The sequence below is a fragment of the Capricornis sumatraensis genome, chromosome 10, assembly GCF_032405125.1.
Source record: "Capricornis sumatraensis isolate serow.1 chromosome 10, serow.2, whole genome shotgun sequence".
Lineage (NCBI taxonomy): Eukaryota > Metazoa > Chordata > Mammalia > Artiodactyla > Bovidae > Capricornis > Capricornis sumatraensis.
This window is the reverse complement of record NC_091078.1, coordinates 57,487,835-57,509,193: the sequence shown is the minus strand read 5'-3', so window position 1 is coordinate 57,509,193 and position 21,359 is coordinate 57,487,835. Positions and strand designations below refer to the sequence as shown.

Here is a 21,359-nt window from a genome sequence, read left to right as displayed (position 1 = left end):
AGTGGGCCCCAGGCTCACAGACACCCGTGGAAGAACGTCTTTCTGAGCCGAAAGCCTCTGTGTCAGAGACGACTTCAACACACCCCATGTTGGGTGCCTCGTTCCTCGTGGATTACTTCTTTGGGAACTTTGGGCAAAACACTTAAGCTCTCCAAGCCTCAGTTTCCTCATGGGTAAAACGAGGACAGTGCCATTTCCCTCAAGTGGGATAATACATGGAAAACACTGAGCTTTGTATACACAACCCACGAAGTGAGCAGAAAATGCAGGCGCTGGGGGCTTCTACGTGACGGAAGAGGGGAAACAGCGGGTCCACGAGAGGAGCAACAAGAAAGAAACAGACAAGGCATGCGGTCAGGATAATGCAGAGAGGCGTTAGACCAGCTCAAGAGGTGTTAGACCAACTCACGTCTTAGTTAACGAAAACATATAAATAATGCTGGGCTCCAAGAAGGCGGAGCAGATACAAAGACCCTGTGCGACCTGGAGACAGAAAATATAACACCTTCACATCCAATACCTCCGAAGGGACACACCCAGCAGACACAGCCCTCCTTTAGCCTGACACAGGACCAGCCCGTGATCTGCAGGTGCTAACAGCTTCCTTATATAGTCACCTCCCGTGTCAAATACTGCACCAACCGAAAAATTTGACATCTTTCACCTTTTGGGGAGAAATTTGGTCTGAAACTTAGGATTCCACCATTTTAAGAACAGAGTTGCTAAAACACAGTATCCCGAAGAGGCCACACCCGCTTCCTTGCAGACCACGTCACGCTTCTGAGAGGAGAACTAGGAGGGCTTCTCCTCCAGGACGCCTGACTGCTCCCGAGCTTGGAGTTCCTTCAGTTTCTTCGCGTAGCGAGTCATGAAGTACTCGTCGGGCTCGATGCCCGCGTTCCGAAGATTTTCCATGACCTTTTCCAGTCTGACTACTGATCGGGCCCCCTCTACCTTTCTTGTGCTCAGGTACAGGGTGAACTCCCGGAAGTCCAGGAGCTTACAGGTGTCCACCGAGCAGATGTTCCTGATGTCCATTGTTCTATCCAGATGCGGGAAAAACGCCAGTCCCGACAGCTTCTCCAGGTCCTGCAGGCTCACCTGGAACTCATTCAATTGGGGCTGGAAGCCAATGGCCTTGTTGGGCACCACGAAGGCCCCGAGGGCCAGGGGCTCGGCAGAGCCCGCGCTTCTGCGTGCCAGGATCACCTTGTACAGGTGGGAGGGCACTGCCACGTTGTCCTCGCCGATCACCTACGAACAAAGCAGCCATTATCAGCAATGCTAATGTACACTGCGCATGCGTGCTAAGTCGCTTCAGTCGTGTCCGACTCTGCGACCCCACAGACTGCAGCCTGTCAGGCTCCTCCGTCCATGGGGTTCTCCAGGCAAGAGTACTGGAGTGGGTTGCCATGCGACCGAGGGATTGAACCCAGGTCTTTCGTGTCTCCTGCACTGGCAGGCAGGTTCTTTACCACTAATGGCAGCTGGGAAGCCCAATTTGCACAGTGCTGTGCTTAGTCACTCAGTTGTGTCCGACTCCTTGAGACCCCATGGACTATAGCCCACCAGCCTCCTCTGTCTATGGGATTCTCCAGGCAAGAATGATGAAGTGGGTTGCCATGCCCTCCTCCCAACCCAGGTCTCCCACATTGAGGTGGATTCTTTACCATCTGAGCCACCAGGGAAGCAAGTCCCAAATATTTCCTGAAAAGACTTCCAGATGCAATTCCAAAAATGCAGTTAACAAGCTACTCCACCCCATCCCAGTGGATTTCAATTCAACTGCCAAAGTTAATAATAAACCAAGACAGATTCTCAGAGAAGATGAGCATTGAACAGGTAGATTCTGACCATCTTTAAAGTAAGGTCACCCCAAAGACCAGGACTCCCATTCTCTGCTCTCTTTGTAGGACAAAGGAATGCCAGGAGTGAGTCCTGGGTGTTTCAATGGACAAGAAAAGCTGTCGCCTTCTCTTTGTCTCATAATCAGAACTTTCAGTGCTAACACTCAATAGTCAAAACTGCCAACTTAGGAATTCCCAGAAATAAAAATACAGCCTCAGTTTAGCAAATTCACTAGGAGCTAAACACATAGCCTTTCAAGAAGCAGCCAGACAGACCACATCAGGATTGCTATCTCCGGTGTCACCTAGACTGCAGCTCATTTTTATAATTAGATTAGGTAAATAGTAAACGCCCTCTGCTCAGAGCTCTGCACACTAGGGTCTGCCATCAAACACACAACTCCTGAATGTGTCATCAAATCTAACACTTTGGAAAGGTCTCTACACAACGAAGCAGCCAGAGCTGGAGACAACTCGGTCGCCTGTGCGGGCTGGCTGTAATGATGAAATAACACTGTTAGGAAACCTGTTCAGATTTCCTTCCATTTGGCCTAAGAGCCATTATCTGTTTTCTGCAAAAGAAAAAGTGAGCATCCGTTTCCTTAACGGCCTCCAATAAAATGACACGATCCCACAACAGCATGCTGTGCAGCCCTTGGTCCTCCCAGGCCCGCCCATCCTCTAAGAGGCCTCCCTTCCAGACCCAAACTGCCAGCTTGGGCAGGCCCCGCTGGAGCCCAGATAAGACAGAAGAACGGGAGCCGTAGAGGATTCGCTTCCGCCTTTCCCAGCTCCTACCCACGTGGCACAGCCCAACGACTCAGGCCATCTGCTGCCTAACACGCAGGGAGGCCCCACCACCATGACCCACCACAGGGCTGCGGGGAAGACCCACCCAAAGGAGTGATGTCAAACTAGCTGTCCTGGAAATTAGTGCAAGCGGTTGGTCAGGGTGCAGTTTAGAGTAAGGTTTACAGAACTGCACAACCTAGGTAACATCCTCCAACAACTCATTTTTGCGTGTTCCTCAAAGACCAAAAAACACACTGAAGTGAACCCGATGGAGTGCACAACAAGCCCATGTTCACTCAAGAATGCAACTCAGAGGTGCTGTGCCCGGCATGCTGGAAATACTTAAGGAATAAGGCTGAAAGTAAATACAGCTCACGCTGCTCTCAGGAGTGTCCCATGGCGGGCAGAAGTCAACTGCCGGGAGCCAGCGTGAGGAGCTCCGCCCATGGCAAACGTCATGAGGAAGGAGGCCCGGCATACGCAAAGGCAGGACCGAGCCTCAGGAGACCCCCTGTTCCCGAGCATCTACCCCCAAAACCAGAGTCTGCCTACTTTACTGCTTTACGCTCTCACCCACACCTCTGACTTTACAGGGGGCTGTCCCCCACCACCTCTCTCGGAGAAGGAGTTAACTTACAGCTCCAGTTAATAAAAATTCCTGGGCGTGACAAGAGTGTTTCAACTTACAAACTCCTCAGAAGGTTCTCTAGCCTGCCTGAGCAGGTTCGTCCAGCCACATGTGATTATTTACAGCCTCCCAACCGTGAGAGGCACGAGATGCTTTAAACTTTCTAAATACAGACTCTTTTGAGAAGTTAGAAAATTATTAGTATAGTATAGTGGGTTGATTAGGAATTATATTGGTGAAGGGTTTTTCATTTGTTGGGCCAATATTTGCTGCTAAGTCTCCATACCCCCTGCCCTTATATACATTAATGAATACAACTAGCATATAGCAGAAATAAGTATTAACCTTTAAGATTAATCATGTTAACCCTTAGGCTAAATTCCTTTCTCTGTTGTAACCCACTGCACCTTCACCCTACAGGAATGCAACTTTATCTGGTGCCTTCGGAGGGTGGCGCCTGGTTTACGAAAAAATCACCCCTGGAAAAATAAGTTTTCTGGTTGACTGACCGTTATCAGAAAGGGCCATAAAATGTCAGCAGGCCTCATGGCCAGAAGATGATGTAAAACCCCTAAGACCTTTGTATACATGTATATGAACCACCTGATTTTGACAAGGGTCAGGTCTACTGATCCCGCATGAATCTGTATTCTATCTCTATGTGTAACAAAAAGTATATAAGCAAACCTGAAAATAAAGAAAACGGACCAGTTTCTGGAAAGACTGATTCCGTTTTTCTGGCTGAATTTCCATCGGAGCGTGGAGGCTCGCCATGTCTACTTACTTGCCCTGGCTTCTAAGACCCACGCAAGAGGGAGCCCAAGGCAGGGCACCCTCTGGTATTCAAGTGGGCGCCGGTGGCCTATGTAGATGGTGCAAATTCCTTGTCTTGGAGTTTTATTGGTTTTCCACGTAAACCAAGTTATTCAGCATCTTTTTCTCCACTAATATTTCATACTACACTACCCTTTTCTAATCTCTCTTCATATCTATAATTAAATAGTTCTTTTCAGGATGCCGACTCCGTCCCCGCTTCGAATTCCCTGGATCTACCGGGGCTGGACCCTGGCAGTCAACACCCACAGTTTTCACTGCAGGTAGAATGTGGTGAGATGTCAACACAGAGCATCAATGCCTGCGCTGAGGGCGTGGGTGCAGAGGAAGTCAGGAACCAGAACTGAGGGCAGGGCAGCAGCTGCGCCAGGGTTTACAAGGGGGGGAGTCTAAATGGCCTTCAAGCTGGGAACCAACAGTTAAGCAAATCCTTGGTGCCACCTGGTGGACATCTCCGTCACTGCAGCACAGACCTCAGAGGGCCACTATGATGAGCCTTCAAGACCAGTCACTTGAATATTTTCTCTCCTCACGGACTCTTTGTTTACACACACAAATGACAACTCTCAAAAATAATTAATAGGTCAAGCCCGTGTGCTGCCAACCAGGGTTTCTAATAACCCTGGTTCATTAAATTCTAGGCAAAAGTAAAGAAGCTTGACATTTTAAGATTCATTGTTTAACCTCATGGAAATCTACCATTTCTATTAGATTTTCAAAAACACTCACATAGCTAGGGAACCTCCAATACTGCTTTTGAGAAACTGCATGGACACAGGAATTCCTACTAAGAACCACAAAGTGTGACTCTTCCACTCATGATCTTCTTGCAGTTTTCAACAAAAGGGGGATAAAATATTCTTCACAGAAATAAAGAGAAAAATAAAAACTTGGCCACTCACTATCTGCTGATTCAGTCTGCTTTGTTCTCAGAAAGTAAACATCTTTAACCTGCCTAATACCGGACCAGTATTATTTGGAAATTCAGAAAACTCATCATTTCTTCATTGAATTTAAAATTTAAAAAAAAAAAAACCTAAAATATTTTAAAACTTCTTTGTAGACAACTCAACCTACAACATAAATCCTTCCCATTTTCAGGAAAATTGGAAGACTTTCAGAATATGTTTCTAGAAAATAGGGCACCAAAACAGAATAGTTCAGCAAATTAAAACCCCAGAGATCTAAGGCTTTGCACTACGTTGCAAGTCACAGCCACGGTATCTTCTTTTTTCATTCATAAAATGGCTAGTGACAATCCCCAAGCAGTCCATCTCTGAATAGTTCTGTAGACACAAAGATACGTTAGTTGACAAAAGGATTTTGAAATCTGCAAGGCCTATGTAAAAAGTTATTTTTGTAGCAGACATCATTCGAGACAGGAATGAAACTGCATTTGGCACAAACGATGGTTCTGCACCGGGACAGGGGAAATGTGGGATTAAGCAAGATAAGACCAGTTCAAGGCGGACAAAAGGGATTCAGGAGAAGAAAAGTAGGCTGGACACAAATGATGCCCTAAACAAAGGACCCAGGGCTTAACTGATTTATCAGTAAGTAAATCTAGTCCTTTTCATATAATATTTAGGTATAAAAATACTTTACAAAGGAAATTCTTATTGCTGTTAAATTACCGAAAAGCACTGAACTCTTGTCAAGGGTGTAACAAAAACTGGAAATCAACCAGGAGGGACTAGAAAATACAATATATAACAATCACAAAGCTGGCACTCGCTCACGACCTGAGAGAAGTTCCCATGCCTGCTGGCCTGAGCTTGTCTCTTCCCACCCGAGAGACGGAGATGACAATTTGCTCCCCCGTCTCACCCCCAACTGACTCCATACACACAAAGCGGGGCCTTCATGCTGACTCTGTGCCAGAGAGACTGGCCACAAACACCACCCAGGCTAAACCTGCTCTCTGTCGTGCCATATACGCAGCATCAAGAGGAAAAGCATGTACCTACGAGACTCAGACAGCTGTAACACTGGTTATACTGGTTATCCGGTTACACTCCCTTGGCAAGACAATAAAAAGATATTCCAAAAACAAAACTGTTGGACACATCAAGAGATGAAGCCCTGAAAATAAAGTCAGACTAATCAAGTGAAAGAGAGAGACCGTGATGGTGTGATTAGCAGGGAATCCCGACCTGAGCGAACAGAGGGACAAGTGAGGGAGTCACAGGGGTGTGGCCCCCCCGTGTGCTGCCTGTGAAGCCTCTACGGACGCTCAAACCCCAGCAGACAGTCCTTCTCACACTGGGCACCCGCCCTGGCAGGGGTCGGGAGATGCCAAGCCAGTGAAACAAGCACATCTTCCCAGATGGTCACTTCTACTGAGTGATTTAGGATGGGGGTAAGGAAATATATATATTTAATATATATATCTATAGATTTGCTTGCTTTTTTAATAAGACTTTTATTTTTATTTACTTTTTGACCCTGGCCCGTAGCAGTGAAAGCGCTGAGCCCTAACTACTAGACCACCAGGAAGTTCCCGAGACTTTATTATTCTTATTTATTTATTTTGGCCTCATCACATGGCATGCAGGATACTAGTTCCCCAATCAGGGATTGAACCTGTGCCCCCTGCACTGGAAACTTGGGAGTCTTAACCATTGGATCCACCCAGGGAAGTTCCATAAGGAAATATTCATCCAATAAAAGAGTTGATGTCAATTAAATAGATATAGAAATTAAGACTGCATAAAGATAAAATAAGAGATTAAAAAAAATAATTGCTGATCACATCAGCTGATGCCTCGAAATCCCTGGAGGAATATTTTCAATTTCCTCCCCCTCCTGGAATTAGTGGAAGTTTGGAAAATAGTGCTGTAGAAGGAAAAAAGGCTATTAAGTACTTCTCACAGGACAACTCCCCCACTGCCGAGCCGTCAAATCTGAAGCTCACTTTCTTGCCAGGACAATTACAATGTTCAGGCTGGAATCTTCAGGTATGTTTCACTTGCCTGGATTCTATCTCTCCTTAGAACAGGCACATGGCTGACCTAAGCTATAATAAAGGGGGTGATTCTGATTAGAGCTGTCAGATGACTCACTTCTGATAAAATCACTGCCTCTCATCTTCCCGCGGGCTCACGTTCACGCTGGTCCTATGACGCTGCAGTGCTTTCCTACATATACCAGCAGACATTTCTGCCTGGCTAGAAGGAATCCTCTTGGCCCATTTTCTGCTCTTATTTTTGCATGCCAGCAACTATCATTTGTAACTGCTCTCCATCCACACCATGTTTTACCTCCTGGCCTTAAGTTTCTATATATGAAGAGCACAGCCAACCCTTCACTGGAGACTTTTGAGAGCTTAAAGAACAACGCTAAGAATGACGAGCAATTCTCATACAAGGAGAGAGACCCACGTTTGGATTTCCCCCTTGACAATTACTAGCAATGTCACTTGGACATGACCCCTTGAAACCTCAATTTCCTCCAATAAAGGAAGATAATCACTACCTGTTTGTAAAAGCTGTTTGTGAGGACTGACCGGGATAGCATGAACAAAGCTACATACATACTAGGAGGTATACAAGGCCCTTGGTAAATACCAGTTCACCTGCTCCACTTCCTCCAAAGTACACATACTAGCTACACATAAAGCTTCACCACTAGAGAGAAAAGTAAACAAATACATTATTTTTATTGGCTATATTCTACTCAAATAAGGTTCAGAGTGTAGTTGTAAACAAGAAGGAAATACCAAGTGGACAGATTTAATTTAAGAAAACAAATCATGAACTGTCATACGTAAGTGCAAAGCATTCCCTGGGAAGTAGGATCCATGATTCAAATACGCATTCATTCCTTGAGAGGAGCAGACCCACTTCCAGGGCTGGGCAATGCCATGTCCTCTTTCTCAGCATCTCTTAAGGACATGGTTTTACCCATAATAGTTTTATCACAAATTGCCAGAAAATAACCTGAATTTTCAGTTGCGGATTCAAGTTGAGCATTTGCATCTGCTGCAAATCTTACTTTTTTTTTTTTTTTCCAAAAAAACTCTTTTTGAAGTGTAGTTGATTTATAATGTCTTTGTTGCAAGTATACAGCAAAGTCATTTAGTTTTGTTTACACACACACACACAGATATTCTTTTTCAGATTCTTCTCCATTACAGTCATTACAAGATATTTAACACAGTTTCCTGTGCCACACAGCAGGGCCTTGTTGTTTATCCTTCCATTTTGCCTTCTTCCCTAGACAAGAGCTCTAATCCAGCTGTCTGAGGGACATACTGTCTCTTAGCACACATCCTACTTTTTCCTGCCTCTTCCCCTTGCCTAACTCTGCCTCCCATGTCTGTTTTCCTTAGCCAAATTCACCCAGGTTCATATGCGTATAGATTCATATGCATACGTCTATTTTTAGCCCAACCCAATTCTTAAAATGGTGAGCTCTGAGACAATTTTTTCCAGTTAAATTTACTAACGGACCATATTTTCCTTTCATGCTAATAAGTACACTAAGGACTTTTTAATGTAAAATTTCACCCGCAGTCAAGTTTGATCTGAAAAATGACGCTGGGCTTCCCTGGCAGTCCAGCGGTTAAGAATACACCCGCCATGCCCTGTGACATTGTGGGAGGCCTCCACAATCGCGCAGGTGTTCAGAGCTTCAGCAAAATCTGAGTACAAGTTATTAAGCTAAAGAACTGATGAAGGTGGTTGACTCAAAGACATTAAGAGAGAGAGAGATGACTTCCATAATGTGAAAGAGAGGAAAGAAGGGGAAAAGTATCCAAGGACACAGGCTGAAGTTTGTAATTCCATGTGCATGCCTCCCATGTGACAAGTACCTAAAGATCTGCTGAATTAAAAGATTTGCCAGTGTGAACATGAACAGGTCCTATCAATTACTACAGACATGGAAAACTAATGTTACAGGTTCAGAGGCCCAGAATCTGAAAGAAAAGGCCTAAGACTGATAATGCTTTAAACAAAAAACCAAGACTGTTACTCAGAGTACACTCTTCAAGAAGCTCACCGTGACTGCCCCCACACATTCATCACCATGACACTAACTAGGGTCAGAAGAGCCGACAGGTCTCTTCTAAAACTCTCTCTGAGAATACCTATACACGCCTTCATTGATCGACTATTTAGTAGGAAAAGCAAGGTTAAGTCTTTTTAGTAGTTAATTTTATATAACCCAGTGTAATAGAATTCTGGTATACAAAAGATATACTAAAGAGGTATATATATTTGCTTCATTCTGAATTAATTGCAAATTTAAAATGTGTCAGGATGGCATATGGAACACTTGTACTCCCTTCACCTGGATTCATCACCTCTGAACATTCTGCCCAATTCTGTTTATCACTCAACCTTTTTCTATGTTTTTTCCCCTAAACCTTTTGTATTTCTTAAGAGCAAAGACATTCACTCACATGATCACAGTATAATAAAGTCAGTAAGTTTAACACTGATAAAATATAATTATCTAACCTACAGACCTCAAATGTTACCAACTGTCCAAACAGTCTTATTCAGCAATTTTGTTTTTCTGATCTAGGATCTGATCTAAGATAACACAATGCGTTTTATTTCGTGTACTTTAGTCTTTAGTCTCCACTAATCTTGAACGGTTAATTTCTCAAGGCCCTGTCTTTGAGGGTACGCCTCTGTCTTGGAGGACACTAACATTTTTGAAGAGTGTCAGTCAGCTACTCCATGGCACGCCCCTCGGGTGGGGTGCATGACGACACTCAACAGTATGCATCCTGGGCAGAAGTGCCACAGCAGTGATGCCGTGTCCTTCCCAGTGCGACACGCCAAGAGGCAGTTTATCAGGAAGCCTCTGCTGCCAGTCCTTCACTCCCACAAGCACTTCTGGAACACTGAGTGTGTGAGCACCTCTGGACGCCTTAAAGACCCACCATCACTGCTGCTCAGAGCCAGACAGGGTGATCACAAGCCAGTCAAGGGGGACCCAATATACCCTCAAGTTGCTGTTATTTTCCTAACTCTGTTTCTCAGGGCATTCAGTTTTATCGCAGACTCCGTTAAGTAACTATATAACCTAACAGGTGGCATTTACTAAACATCTGTTCCCTTCAAACACACCCACCCTTTGACTTTCCAGGAAGTCCTTCAATCTCTCTCTGTTTACTTCCTCGACCACGTCTCTTATTCCTCCTTACCCCACTTCGTTCCTGGGCACTCGGTACATCTCACAGTACATCAACTCAGCCACCCTCTTGGCAGAATCCTTCATCTTACCCATCAACAGGCGTGGCCTCTCTCTCTCACACCACTAATCATATCTTCATTCTCCCTTTCCTTTAATCCATCAAGTTCTCAAATATCATGCATGTTAAAAAAAAAATTTTTTTTTTCACCTGTTTTAAAACAAAATCCAAGCATCTAAAAAGAAAAGCTTTTCCTCCCATTTATTCAACTAACTGGGCTTCCCAGGTTGGCTCAATGGTAAAGAATCTGCCTACAGTGCAGGAGCCACAGGAGACATTGAGTTCCATCCCTGGGTCGACAAGATCCCCTGAAGAAGGAAATGGAAACCCACTCCAGTATTCTTGCCTGGGAAATCCCAGGAACAGAGGAGCCTGGTGGGCTTCAGTCCATGGGGTCACAGAGAGACCGACACGACTGAGTGCCTGAGCCATGTATTCAACTATTAATAACTGCAAGCTGGATGTCTTCCTGAATGTTTCCTCTTCACCCCAAAAACTGAATTTGTGATGACTCTTTACTATACTTCTCTATTTCTCCTCACTCCACCTGCCTGAGTCCAGCCTTTATCTATAACGATACCTAAAGCCCACAACTCTGCTGTTGATCCTAAGTGTTCTGAGCTCACACCGCTCCATCTTCTGGAGTGCCCATGCTCCCCTCCTGCCTCTGTCCACTCTTATTCCTCCATCAAGATCTAGCTCAAAAATCACCTCCTTGGGGGACTTCCTTGGCAGCCCAGTGGTTAAGACTGGGCTTCCAATGAAGGAGCAAGGGTTCAATCTTGGGTCAGGGAACTAAGATCCCACAGGCCAAAAAACAAATAAATCAATCCCCTCCTCTGTGAAGTCTTCCTGACCCCTGCAAATAGGGTTGGTCACTTCTTTCTGACACCACTTCATCTATGCATGTATACAGCAGCTCACACTGCAACATAATTAGCTGATAACATGTCTGTCTCCTTGTCTAAACTGCGCACTCCTTGAAGTCAATGGTTGCTTTTTAACCCATCATTATATCCTCTATGCCTATCATTCCAACCGCTCAATAAATCCTTGTGAACAAATGAAACTAAAAAGTTGAATACAGAGACTTCCCTGGTGGTCCAGTGTCTAAGACTCTGAGCTCCCAAGGCAGGGAGCCTGGGTTCCATCCCTGGTCAGGGAACTGGATCCTGCCTGCTGCAACTAAATATCCTGCATGCGGCAACTAAGGCTCAGTGCAGTCAAATAAATAGATATTTTTTAAAATAATAATTCTAAAAAGTACAATACAGAATGAGATGATAATCTCACCCACATAAGCCCGAATGTTAAAACACGTTTCTACCTGGTAACTAACTGTTTTCTTCCCATCACTTCCGGTCTGAGGTAAGGTCAGCGGTCCAGATACTATCCAAACATCCTCAAACCTCTCTGTCAGTTCTCGACAGTACATTTCTATTCTGAAAAACAGAAAGCAAAAAGATATGTGATAGTCTCATACCCAAATGTAGAAAAGAAGCAAATAGTACCAAGTCCGTGGGAGAGGTAACAAGAATACTGAATTACAGAAATCAGTGCAAACAGTGAATATGGCATAAAACACTAAGAAGCAAATAAGCAACGTTCTTCCCAGTTTGCTGTATGAAAAAACTTAAAAAATCACATGCATTTATACAACTATCTACATGTTCCTGTGTGTCCATTCAACGTAAAGTTTAAGACTGAAATTATGTTTTGCTTCCTCCCTTATTTTTCTACGCTGGTAGTTCTCAAACTTTATTCAAGAATTATGTATCATTTTAACAAATTTATATTTTTTTAATGTAACTACATTTACTGTAGGACAATCAGGTTTATCCTAGCATTTCTTAAACACTGTCACACTGTTTTAATAGAAATGAAATATTAGTAGCACGAAATGAAATATTATTACTAGTATAAAATGAAATATTAGTATTAAATACTTAAAAGACTCCCTGACAGAACTGAACAAAAGCATCTGAAATATAGAGAACGCCCAGATGATTTTATACAATAGTTCCTCATCCACAGAGAATACATTCCAAGACCCTCAGTGAATTCCTGAAATTGCAGACAGTACCAAATCCTAAATATGCTGTTTTTTCCTATACACATATATCCATGATAAAGTTTAATTTTTAAACTAAACATGGTAAGAGATTACATACAATAATAATAAAATAGAACAATTATAACGATGTGCTTTAATAAAGGTTATATGGGTGTAGTCTCTCAAAATATCTTACTGTACAAATTCCTCCATCTAAACTAAGCCCTTATCCTCCTTAGCGGCTGTGATTTATGCAGCTTGAGGTGCAACAGCAAAAGTAGCGCAAGTTTTGCTTTTCTTCACAACTTCATGGATAAAAAGATTCCTTCTTACCTTACATCACAGCAATTCCAGCATCGAATTTTTTTCTTTAAGTCAACAACTTTTACCTTTTCACTTAAGGGAAGCACTTTATAGCGTCTCTCCAGCCAATCCAAGTTGCCACCATTGCTACTCTGGCATTTTGGGGCCATTAGTAAATAATGTGAATATAATCACTGTGCAAGTGAGATGGTTACTGACCAACAGGTGGGACACACTGGATGAAGGGAAGATTCACATCCCGGGCAGGACAAGGCAGAAGATACTAGGATTTTTTTTTTATCTTTAAAAAAAATTAAATTAATTTATGTGGCTGCGCTGGGTCTTCACTGCTGTGCATGGGCTTTCTCTAGTTGCAGCAAGCAGGCTCTCGAGCTCAGACCCAATAGTTGTGGCATGTGGGCGTAGTCCCCCGCAGCGTGTGGAACCCTCTCTGAGCAGGGACCAAACCCGCGTTCCCTGCACTGACAGGTGGGCTCCCACCCACTGGATCACCAGGGAAGCCCGGGAAGCACTAGGTTTTATCAGGTTACTGGGCAAAGCACCAATTTATAACTTAAGAAAATTAATTTCAAATAAATAAATCAAACTTATACTTCTGGAATTTTCCACTTAATGTTTTTAGACTGCGGCTGATGGTCAACAATTGAAACAGCAGAAAGCAAAACCACAGATGAGAAGGGACTGCTGTAGACAGCTTCCATCAGAGTGGGAATGGTTATGTTCAGGGGTGCGTTCTCAAAAAGCTCAGCAACTCTTTTAAGTACAAACAGAGCAAAATTCAGAGCCCTGTGCCCAGTGCACAGCGCTCCACTGCCTCGGGAATACTGTCTTCACTAGTTTCTTCCAGACTTGCGGCCAGTGGAAACGAGACCAAAAGGCTGGCTACGGACTGACGTCTGTACTTCCATAGGAAACCATCCCCAAATCCAGCAAAGAAAACCAGCCCAAAGCATTTATCTTCAGTATTGTTAGCATTTAAAAAACAAGAGACAGAAACAGCTCGGGCACGCATTCTCCTTGTCACATCCCTCATCTCCCACAGAATCACATTTTAAAAACTCTCCCTGCTCACCTGTTCCAATATCCAGCATTATTATCAAAATTCTGAGGCACGATATTAGAGAGGTAAAAGGTTTCAGCCATGGCTTTCTGCGAAAAGAAAAACAGAACATGTACTGAAATGCCTTCCCCTCCGAGAGGGGCAACCAGTTCCTTACTCAAACCTCAGCTCCAGGCAATTACAGCCACTATTTGTTTAGATAAATGAAAGCCACAACTGCTCCATGACAGAAAGCTCAATAAGGATTATCATCAGAATAAGGACTGTTACAAAAGTAGTTTGGCGTGCAACCTTTCTTCACAATTTATTAAATTCATATATGTAATGTCGACTACATGAACAAAAAATTTCCGACATATAGCTAAAAGGTCAATTCTAGTGTTAAGTCTCTGGCAAAGAGTTTCTCAACAAAGGTCAGCTTTCAGGAACACAGCAGTGTTTAAGTAGCATAGTACAAACACATTAGTTCAAAAGCGGTACCAAAAAAGTCCTGTTCTTTTGAATTTCTGGCCTCTGTGTGTTCATTCAGGCTTCCCTGGTGGTTCAGACAGTAAAGAATCTGGCTGCAATGCAGGACACCCGGGTTGGATCCCTGGGTGGGGAAGATCCCCTGGAGAAGGGAATGGTTACCCACTCCAGTATTCTTGCCTGGAGAATTTCATGGACAGAGGACCCCGGCGGGTCCATGGGGCTGCAGAGTCAGACACGACTGAGCAACTAACACTTTTTCATGTGTTCCTTCGCCTCCTGTTTCTGGCCTGTACGCCCAAGGCTCTGCACCAGGTTCCCTATTATTGACCTACACTAACTGCCAAGGTCACCAAATAGTCTTCAAAAAGTGGCTCTCAGGCTTGCATGCACGCTGACATAACCTACGGAGCTTCAAAAAAATGGATGCTTGGGTCCCATGCCCTAGAATTCCTGATTTACCTGCTCTGATTACAGTCTGGGTACCAGGATTTTTTTAAGACTTCCCCAGCTTCTTACAATGAGTATCTAAGGTTGAGAGTCACTATCTTAAAGACAATAATCACCAACAATTCATGTAATAAATCTCAACGTCAGAAAAGTCATTTCTCCCCTTTTTTTGGCAGAAAAAGTATCCTAAACTAAAGGAGGCTAGAGAGACATGACAATTAAATGTAATATGTGACTCATGATTAGATACTGAATTTTTTTTTTTAAAGTTCTAGATGACATACTTGGGATAATTTGGCAAATCTGACTGTGAACTGTATACTAGATATTATACAAAAACACATTTGCACACATTTCTTATAATGATATAACTTGATATATACTCAAATATCCTCATCCTCAGATAATATAATCTCCCAAACAACCTACCTAGGCATGAAATGTTACCATGTCTGCAATTTACTGTCCATGGTTTAAGAAAATTCATACATGAAGTAAATGTATCAAGATGCATTTTCTGTGCTATCCTCAACTTTTTTCCAAGTCAAAATATTTTTGCTGTGCTCTCTTTTCAACTTTTCTACAGGTCTGAAATTAAAAATGAGTGAGTCGTTTAAGCTCATATTGGCTTTCCAATTCCCTTTTGCATAGCTTTTAGTGTTCCTCACTCCACTCCTTTAAAAATGCTTGAGCATCTGAGCAAAGAAAAGAAGTGTAATCAGGAAGAAAAGTATAGAGTATGAAAATTCTCAAGGGTTAGGGTTTGGGTCTTAGGTTAATTTCCAAGTCCCACGGAATGCATAATAACCAGCCCTGTGTTCCCATCCCTCCCAAAAAATATGCCTACAGTTGAGAATTTGTTATTTCCTGCTGGAGCCATGTGGCCTCGTGACCACCCACTGCCAATATAGTCCTCGTTGAAGGCGCTGAAGGCTGGAGGGATGTTGGGATCTGGCTTGAATTTACAATGTTTTCTGTCTGCGGCACCTGAAGAAAAAAGACAGACAATAAGTGCACAAATATCTCTCGAGATTCTCTAAGCAAGGCAAGCTGCCAGCTGGTGTCTCTTTGAGCGGTTAGTAGGTAGTGTCAATCCTTAGTGATGGCATGCACGTCTCAAGTTCCTGGGATAGTTCAGATACTTCATTTGAGTTTAGCAAGAACTAAGTCTTGCCTTCAGTCCCCCTCACCCCATAAGGCTACAGAAACAAAAGCAATATGGCTTTAGTTAACCAGGACCACTCTGACCCTCTCTGGACTCTGGCATTCCCCCAAATACTGGCCTGGCAAAGCTCTACTATCATATAGGTTCTTCATATATATTTTTTTTTAAGTGATTTTTTTCTATATACTGCTAATAACATTTCTTGTTGTTTTCGGCAGAAGAGTTAATCTAAATAACTTAGCCTGTCATTACTAAAACTGTAAAACAAATGCTTCATACTAAAATCAAGGAAATCACAGGTATATTGCTTCCTGTTTTCAAATAATATTAATTAGCTCTATTTCACCTCCTCAAAACCATAGAGCTCACATGATTAACACTATGCAACACAGTGCTTTTTTTCACATACCTGTGAAAATAATAACTTAAGCGCAAGATAAAATTAGTAAAGCTGAAATCCCATCTTGGGCAAACTGTTGTATTTAAAGGAAATTTATCAGGCTTGAGACTAAATCAAGTGAGTTTCTCTTGATGTAAATTTATAATCAGAGACTTCCCTGGTGATCCAGTGGCGAAGACTCCATGCTCCCAAAGCATGGAGCCCAGGTTCAATCCCTGGTCATGTAACTAGATGACACACGCCACAGCTAAAAGATCTCGTATGTGGCAACTAAGGCCCGGGGCAGCCAAATAAACAACTTTTTAAATTGATAATCAATTTCACTTGCTATGATAAAGTTACACTTACATCAGTTCCCTTCTAGCAGTAAGCATATTTCCAAGTGAAAGTGAAAGTTGCTCAGGCATGTCTGACTCTGGGACCCCACTGACTATACAATACAGTCCATGGAATTTTCTAGGCAAGAATACTGAAGTGGGTAGCCTTTCCCCTCTCCAGGGGATCTTCCAACCCAGGGATTGAACCCAGGTCTCCTGCATTGCAGGTGGATTGTTTTACCAGCTGAGCCACAAGGAAAGCCCAAGAATATTGGGATGGGTAGCCTATCCCTTTTCCAGGGGATCTTCCCAACCCAGGAATTGAACTAGGGACTCCTGCACTGCAGGCGGATATTTACCAACTGAGCTACCAGGGAGGCCAAGCATATTCCAATCCTCCTGCTATTCTGCAGGTTAATGAGTACTCTACGAAGGCACACACTCATTTTAATATATTTAAACACAGTATGCAGTATAAAGCAATGGAGAAATAATTTGTGGGTCATATAGCAAATTAAAAGGCAAATAACAGAATGGGAATAAAACAACTCTGACAAAGCAACAGTCTTAATAGAAAAATTTCCTACAAAATTCAAAAAAGAATATCCCCATTGAAAATGGTAAAGAAAAATTCACAAAGAATAAATCACAAAATACTAACCCTCAAAGTGAGGGTTAATTAACCCTGGTAATGGGTTAATTAACAAACAGTAATGGTGGGAGTGTAACAGCAAATAGGACAAAGAGTGATAGTGGGCGTGTAAACTGGAAAGGCTTCCTAAAAATCAGTCTAACAGTAAACAGCAAGACCTGGCCATCCTGATTACAGGAATGCATCGAGACAGGAGGACATGTGAACAGACGCACGCACCAGCCTGCCTCTCCAATCGCGAATCCCGTTCGCCCTCGCTACAGCCAGGCTGGCCTTCCTTTAGGTCCCTAATGGAACAACACTCTTCACATGGAGGCCTCTGAAGAGGCAACTGGACTTCTCCTTCCCTGTCTGGAATGCTCTTCTCTGCATCCCGCTACCCACCCAGCTCACTGCCATCCACTCTTCAGGCCCCTTTCTCAGAGAAGCCTCGCTAAGCAGCATCAGGTTCTCCTGTTATAATCTCTCATCATCTTCTTTATTGTTCCTTAATTATGCAAACCCAACTTGCAATCACTTCTCCTCTGGAACAGTTAACACCAAGTGTAACTACACGTTCATGAGTATTTGATAGGTCAACACACCCGCTCCCTGACCCAGTGTCCTGGGGGTAGAGACCATCTACTCTGGTCACTGAGAGAAGGCCCAGCACAGTGCCAGGCACATGGCAGGCATTTGAAGGTATGTGTGGAGGTTATGTGGAGAAGGCAATGGCACCCCACTCCAGTACTCTTGCCTGGAAAATCCCATGGACAGAAGAGCCTGGAAGGCTGCAGTCCACGGGGTCGCTGAGGGTCGGACACGACTGAGCAACTTCACTTTCACTTTTCACTTTCATGCATGGGAGAAGGAAATGGCAACCCACTCCAGTGTTCTTGCCTGGAGAATCCCAGGGATGGTGGAGCCTGGTTGGCTGCTATCTATGGGGTCGCATAGGGTCGGACACGACTGAAGTGACTTAGCAGCAGCAGTGGAGGTTATGAATGAGTGGTGCTCACAGCAGCCGTATTTGTGACAAAGCCTCCAATTCATGTGTCAAGATACAGATCCTCTCAACCCCTGAGACAGCCAGACAGGGTCCATTTATCTAGTGAGCCATACAAACATTTTCTACAAGCGCAGTAATGTAGAAAGGGTTGAAATTATTCATAACCCTCCTTGTTCTCAATTTGGAAACATCTTTCATCAATACCTTTGCTTCTAACCACCTACCCATTATCTTGCTCTTGGATATATGTTCAAGAACCCATCGAGGCACCCGCTTTGATTGATCATAAGACAAGGCATGGTTAGTGTAACACCTTGTCTCTGTTCCAGCTAAAGGGAATCCAAATTGTTCCAAGACAGCCTTTTCCGAAGAACCTAAAAACGGAAAGGGTGCAAACATAACAGTTAGTGACTTTTAGTAGAAACAAAAAATAATAACGAAGGGGGTAAGACAAAGGACTGGCTCAACCATAACATTAACCAGGTAATCTCATTTTTGCAATTACTTACAAGGCAAAGGAGAGAGTAAGCAAAATACTAGTTTGGCCTAAAATCAAGTGCATAATTCTAGCCAAGTAAACTGTAGCTATTTCATTAACTGTTAAATAAGAATCCGATTTTACTGGTCTTTCACATCGAATTTTCAAATCTCTGCACCACACAACGCAGTGTACTCAAGAAAAACTCCTGTCATCGATATAACTGAATGGGAGACAGCCTACCTATTCACCATGCTTTAAGAGTTAATGTGGGGACAAAAGCATAGACTTTTAATTTTTAAATTTTTTTTTAAGATTCTCATTCAGGGACTTCCCTGGCAGTCCAGTGGTTAAGATTCCAGGCATCCAATGCAGGAGGTGCTGGTTCAATCTAGGATCAGGGAACTAACATCCCACATGCCTCGCAGTCAAAAAAAAAAAACACAAAAGCCAAAAACCCAAACAACAACAACAAAAAGACCACCTCACTGACACGCTTCCTCGATGTTCTGGTACTGAGGCAGAGATGTATGCAGCAGCAAGACAGTGGTGAAACGGGTACAGCTTTTCCTAATGAAACTAAACACCTGCTGAACAGGGAGTCAGTCTCCAAATAACGCTCTTTCCATGTCCTCTCCAGGCTTCAACTCACCAGAGTACCCTCTCACTAAATCTCAAGTGTCAGAAGGAGCAAATGAAATGCGTATGTTGGAGACAGAAATGAGCATGAGCTCATCTACTCTGTCAGACATAAGGTACACCCGGTAACTTGCAGATTTACTTGCGTTGAAGAAGGCTAGCAGATGTTCTTCATTGAAACAATGATCAAAGGAGGACAGCTCCGGGATCTGCTAAAACAGCGCCCCCCAACCTTTTTGGCATCAGGTACTGGTTTCCTGAAAGACAATTTTCTCAAGGACCTGGGGGTGGGCCTATGGTTTCAGAATGATTCAAGCTCATTACATTTACTGTGCACTTTATTTCTATTATAATTACATGAGCTCCACCTCAGATCATCAGCAATTAGACCCCGGATCTTTGGGACCCTTGTGTTAAAACTATGGGGTCCTTCGTTCATTCATCTACACTTACTAGACGCTAGACGTCCATTATGTACCAGGTACTGGGCCGTGTATACGGTGGAGAACAAAACTTTAAAGAAAAACACGGTCCGAAAAAAAAAAAAAAAACCACGGTCCGAGCGCTTATGGAGCTAACAATCGAGGAGAGGGCAGAAGACAGTGAAAAACACGTGTGGGGATCAGTACTTGGGGGATAGTAGACCCCGGCCGGAAGGAAGCACACGGAGCCGGCAGGTGAGACGCGCCGTGGGGAGAGGAGGCAGAACCGAGACTGGACAGCGGCCGGTCAAGGGCTGGGCGAGTGGCGACAGCGCGTGCACAGTTACTGCTCCCGGCCGAGGCAGAAGCCTGGACCCGAGCGCTGGGGGCCCACACACTCACCGTCCGGCTCCCTCACCACCGCCGCTGGCTCAGCATCCCGACTCCGGAGGAACTGCACGACCACGAGCCCAGTGCTTGCAGCGCCCGCGACAGCTCCGGCCACGAAGCCACTCAAAAAGCGCCGGGACCCTCGGAGACGGGAAGCAAAACTTTTAGCAGCCATCTTGCCCGAGACGCTAGCCTTCTGCCGCAGCGCATGCACGCTCCAGGTCGGCCGCTTTAAAGCCAATCGCAACCACGGCGTCCAGACACGCATGCGCCACCTCGAGTCGCCTGGCACGGAGGCTCTCCCGGACGCCGGAGGCTGGGGCGCAAGCGCGCGCCCTCCGGTGACCGACCTGGAAGCCCAGGCGCACGCAAGCTCCACCTCCAGTCCACTTGGACCGGGTGATGCGTGAGGGCATGACGCCATGAGGTCTCAGTATGTGCACATACAATCCTTTTAGTCCCACTTAATAGGTGAGTACACCACTTGCACATGCTTACAGTAAGGTCCTAAGAACCGAGATTCCAACTCAAATCTGATTCTAAAACCTGTGCCACATTGTGTTCACGACACGTGGCTTTGAAGCCGCATGATACACAAATCAGAACTTCCGAAGACAGCTTTGCACCTAAGGAGTTTCTTGACAAGACAGTACTCCATGGTGGTTCAGGACCCTGAATCACAGCACAGGGTTTTGGATCCCCACTCACCATTTCCACCTGCTTCCTCTTTTGAAACAAGAATTACTACTACTACTTCTTAGACCCTAGGGTTGTGAGGATTAAAGGAGATTAAGCATATGGTGTGTTGAGACGAACTTGAGGCATGTTGTTAAATGCTGTTAATATTCACAATTTGTTATTTCGCTCTACTTTTTATATGAAATCTAGTTTGCTGAATGCTTGCTGTCTAAAAATGGGTAAGTTTTATGCACTCCCACTCACAGATGGGTCTTCATTTTGCAGCATACTCTCTGGCATTCCATGTGGACTTAGTTCACTAAGCAGGAAGCCATTGCTAACTTCAATGTAGACCTTGTTTTGACAGTTTCATGACTCCATGCCTCCTCCCAGGAGTACCTGTCATGAAGTCATCTTGTATCATCCCCTGGGCCTCTGACACTAACTGGTTTAGCTAGGTCAACCAGAGTCTTCCTAAGGATTTTTAATCTGGAACTTTCTGCAGGTAGCAAAGTTGTGACAAGTGGAACTCTGGCACCTAAGGCCTTTTTTTCCTGCTAAGTAGTCAA

General features: G+C 44.1%; 1 protein-coding gene across 2 annotated transcripts; it reads right to left on the bottom strand.

Moving 5' to 3' along the window:
- Nucleotides 1-688: 688 nt before the first annotated feature.
- Nucleotides 689-20,287, bottom strand: EXOG (exo/endonuclease G). Of its 2 annotated transcripts, XM_068982898.1 has the most exons (6): nt 20,125-20,287; nt 18,408-18,557; nt 15,509-15,648; nt 13,756-13,832; nt 11,634-11,748; nt 689-1,254 (listed from the first exon to the last, which is right to left on the bottom strand). In XM_068982898.1, the coding sequence occupies exons 1-6, from the start codon at nt 20,285-20,287 to the stop codon at nt 793-795; spliced, it is 1,107 nt and encodes a 368-aa protein (XP_068838999.1). In that variant the 3' UTR covers nt 689-792. The 2 variants fall into 2 exon arrangements, with proteins under 2 accessions (XP_068838999.1, XP_068839000.1); XM_068982899.1 differs by lacking the exon at nt 18,408-18,557.
- Between the last annotated feature and the right edge of the window lie 1,072 nt (nt 20,288-21,359).

Excerpts from the sequence above, each read along its gene's own strand:
- EXOG (XM_068982898.1), bottom strand. The coding sequence starts at position 20,287 with ATGGCTGCTAAAAGTTTTGCTTCCCGTCTCCGAGGGTCCCGGCGCTTT. Across the intron at positions 13,833-15,508 it reads GAAATAACAAATTCTCAACT|AAAGCCATGGCTGAAACCTT; the intron begins GTAGGCATATTT and ends TTCTTTTCGCAG. Across the intron at positions 1,255-11,633 it reads AGAAAACAGTTAGTTACCAG|GTGATCGGCGAGGACAACGT; the intron begins GTAGAAACGTGT and ends CTTTGTTCGTAG.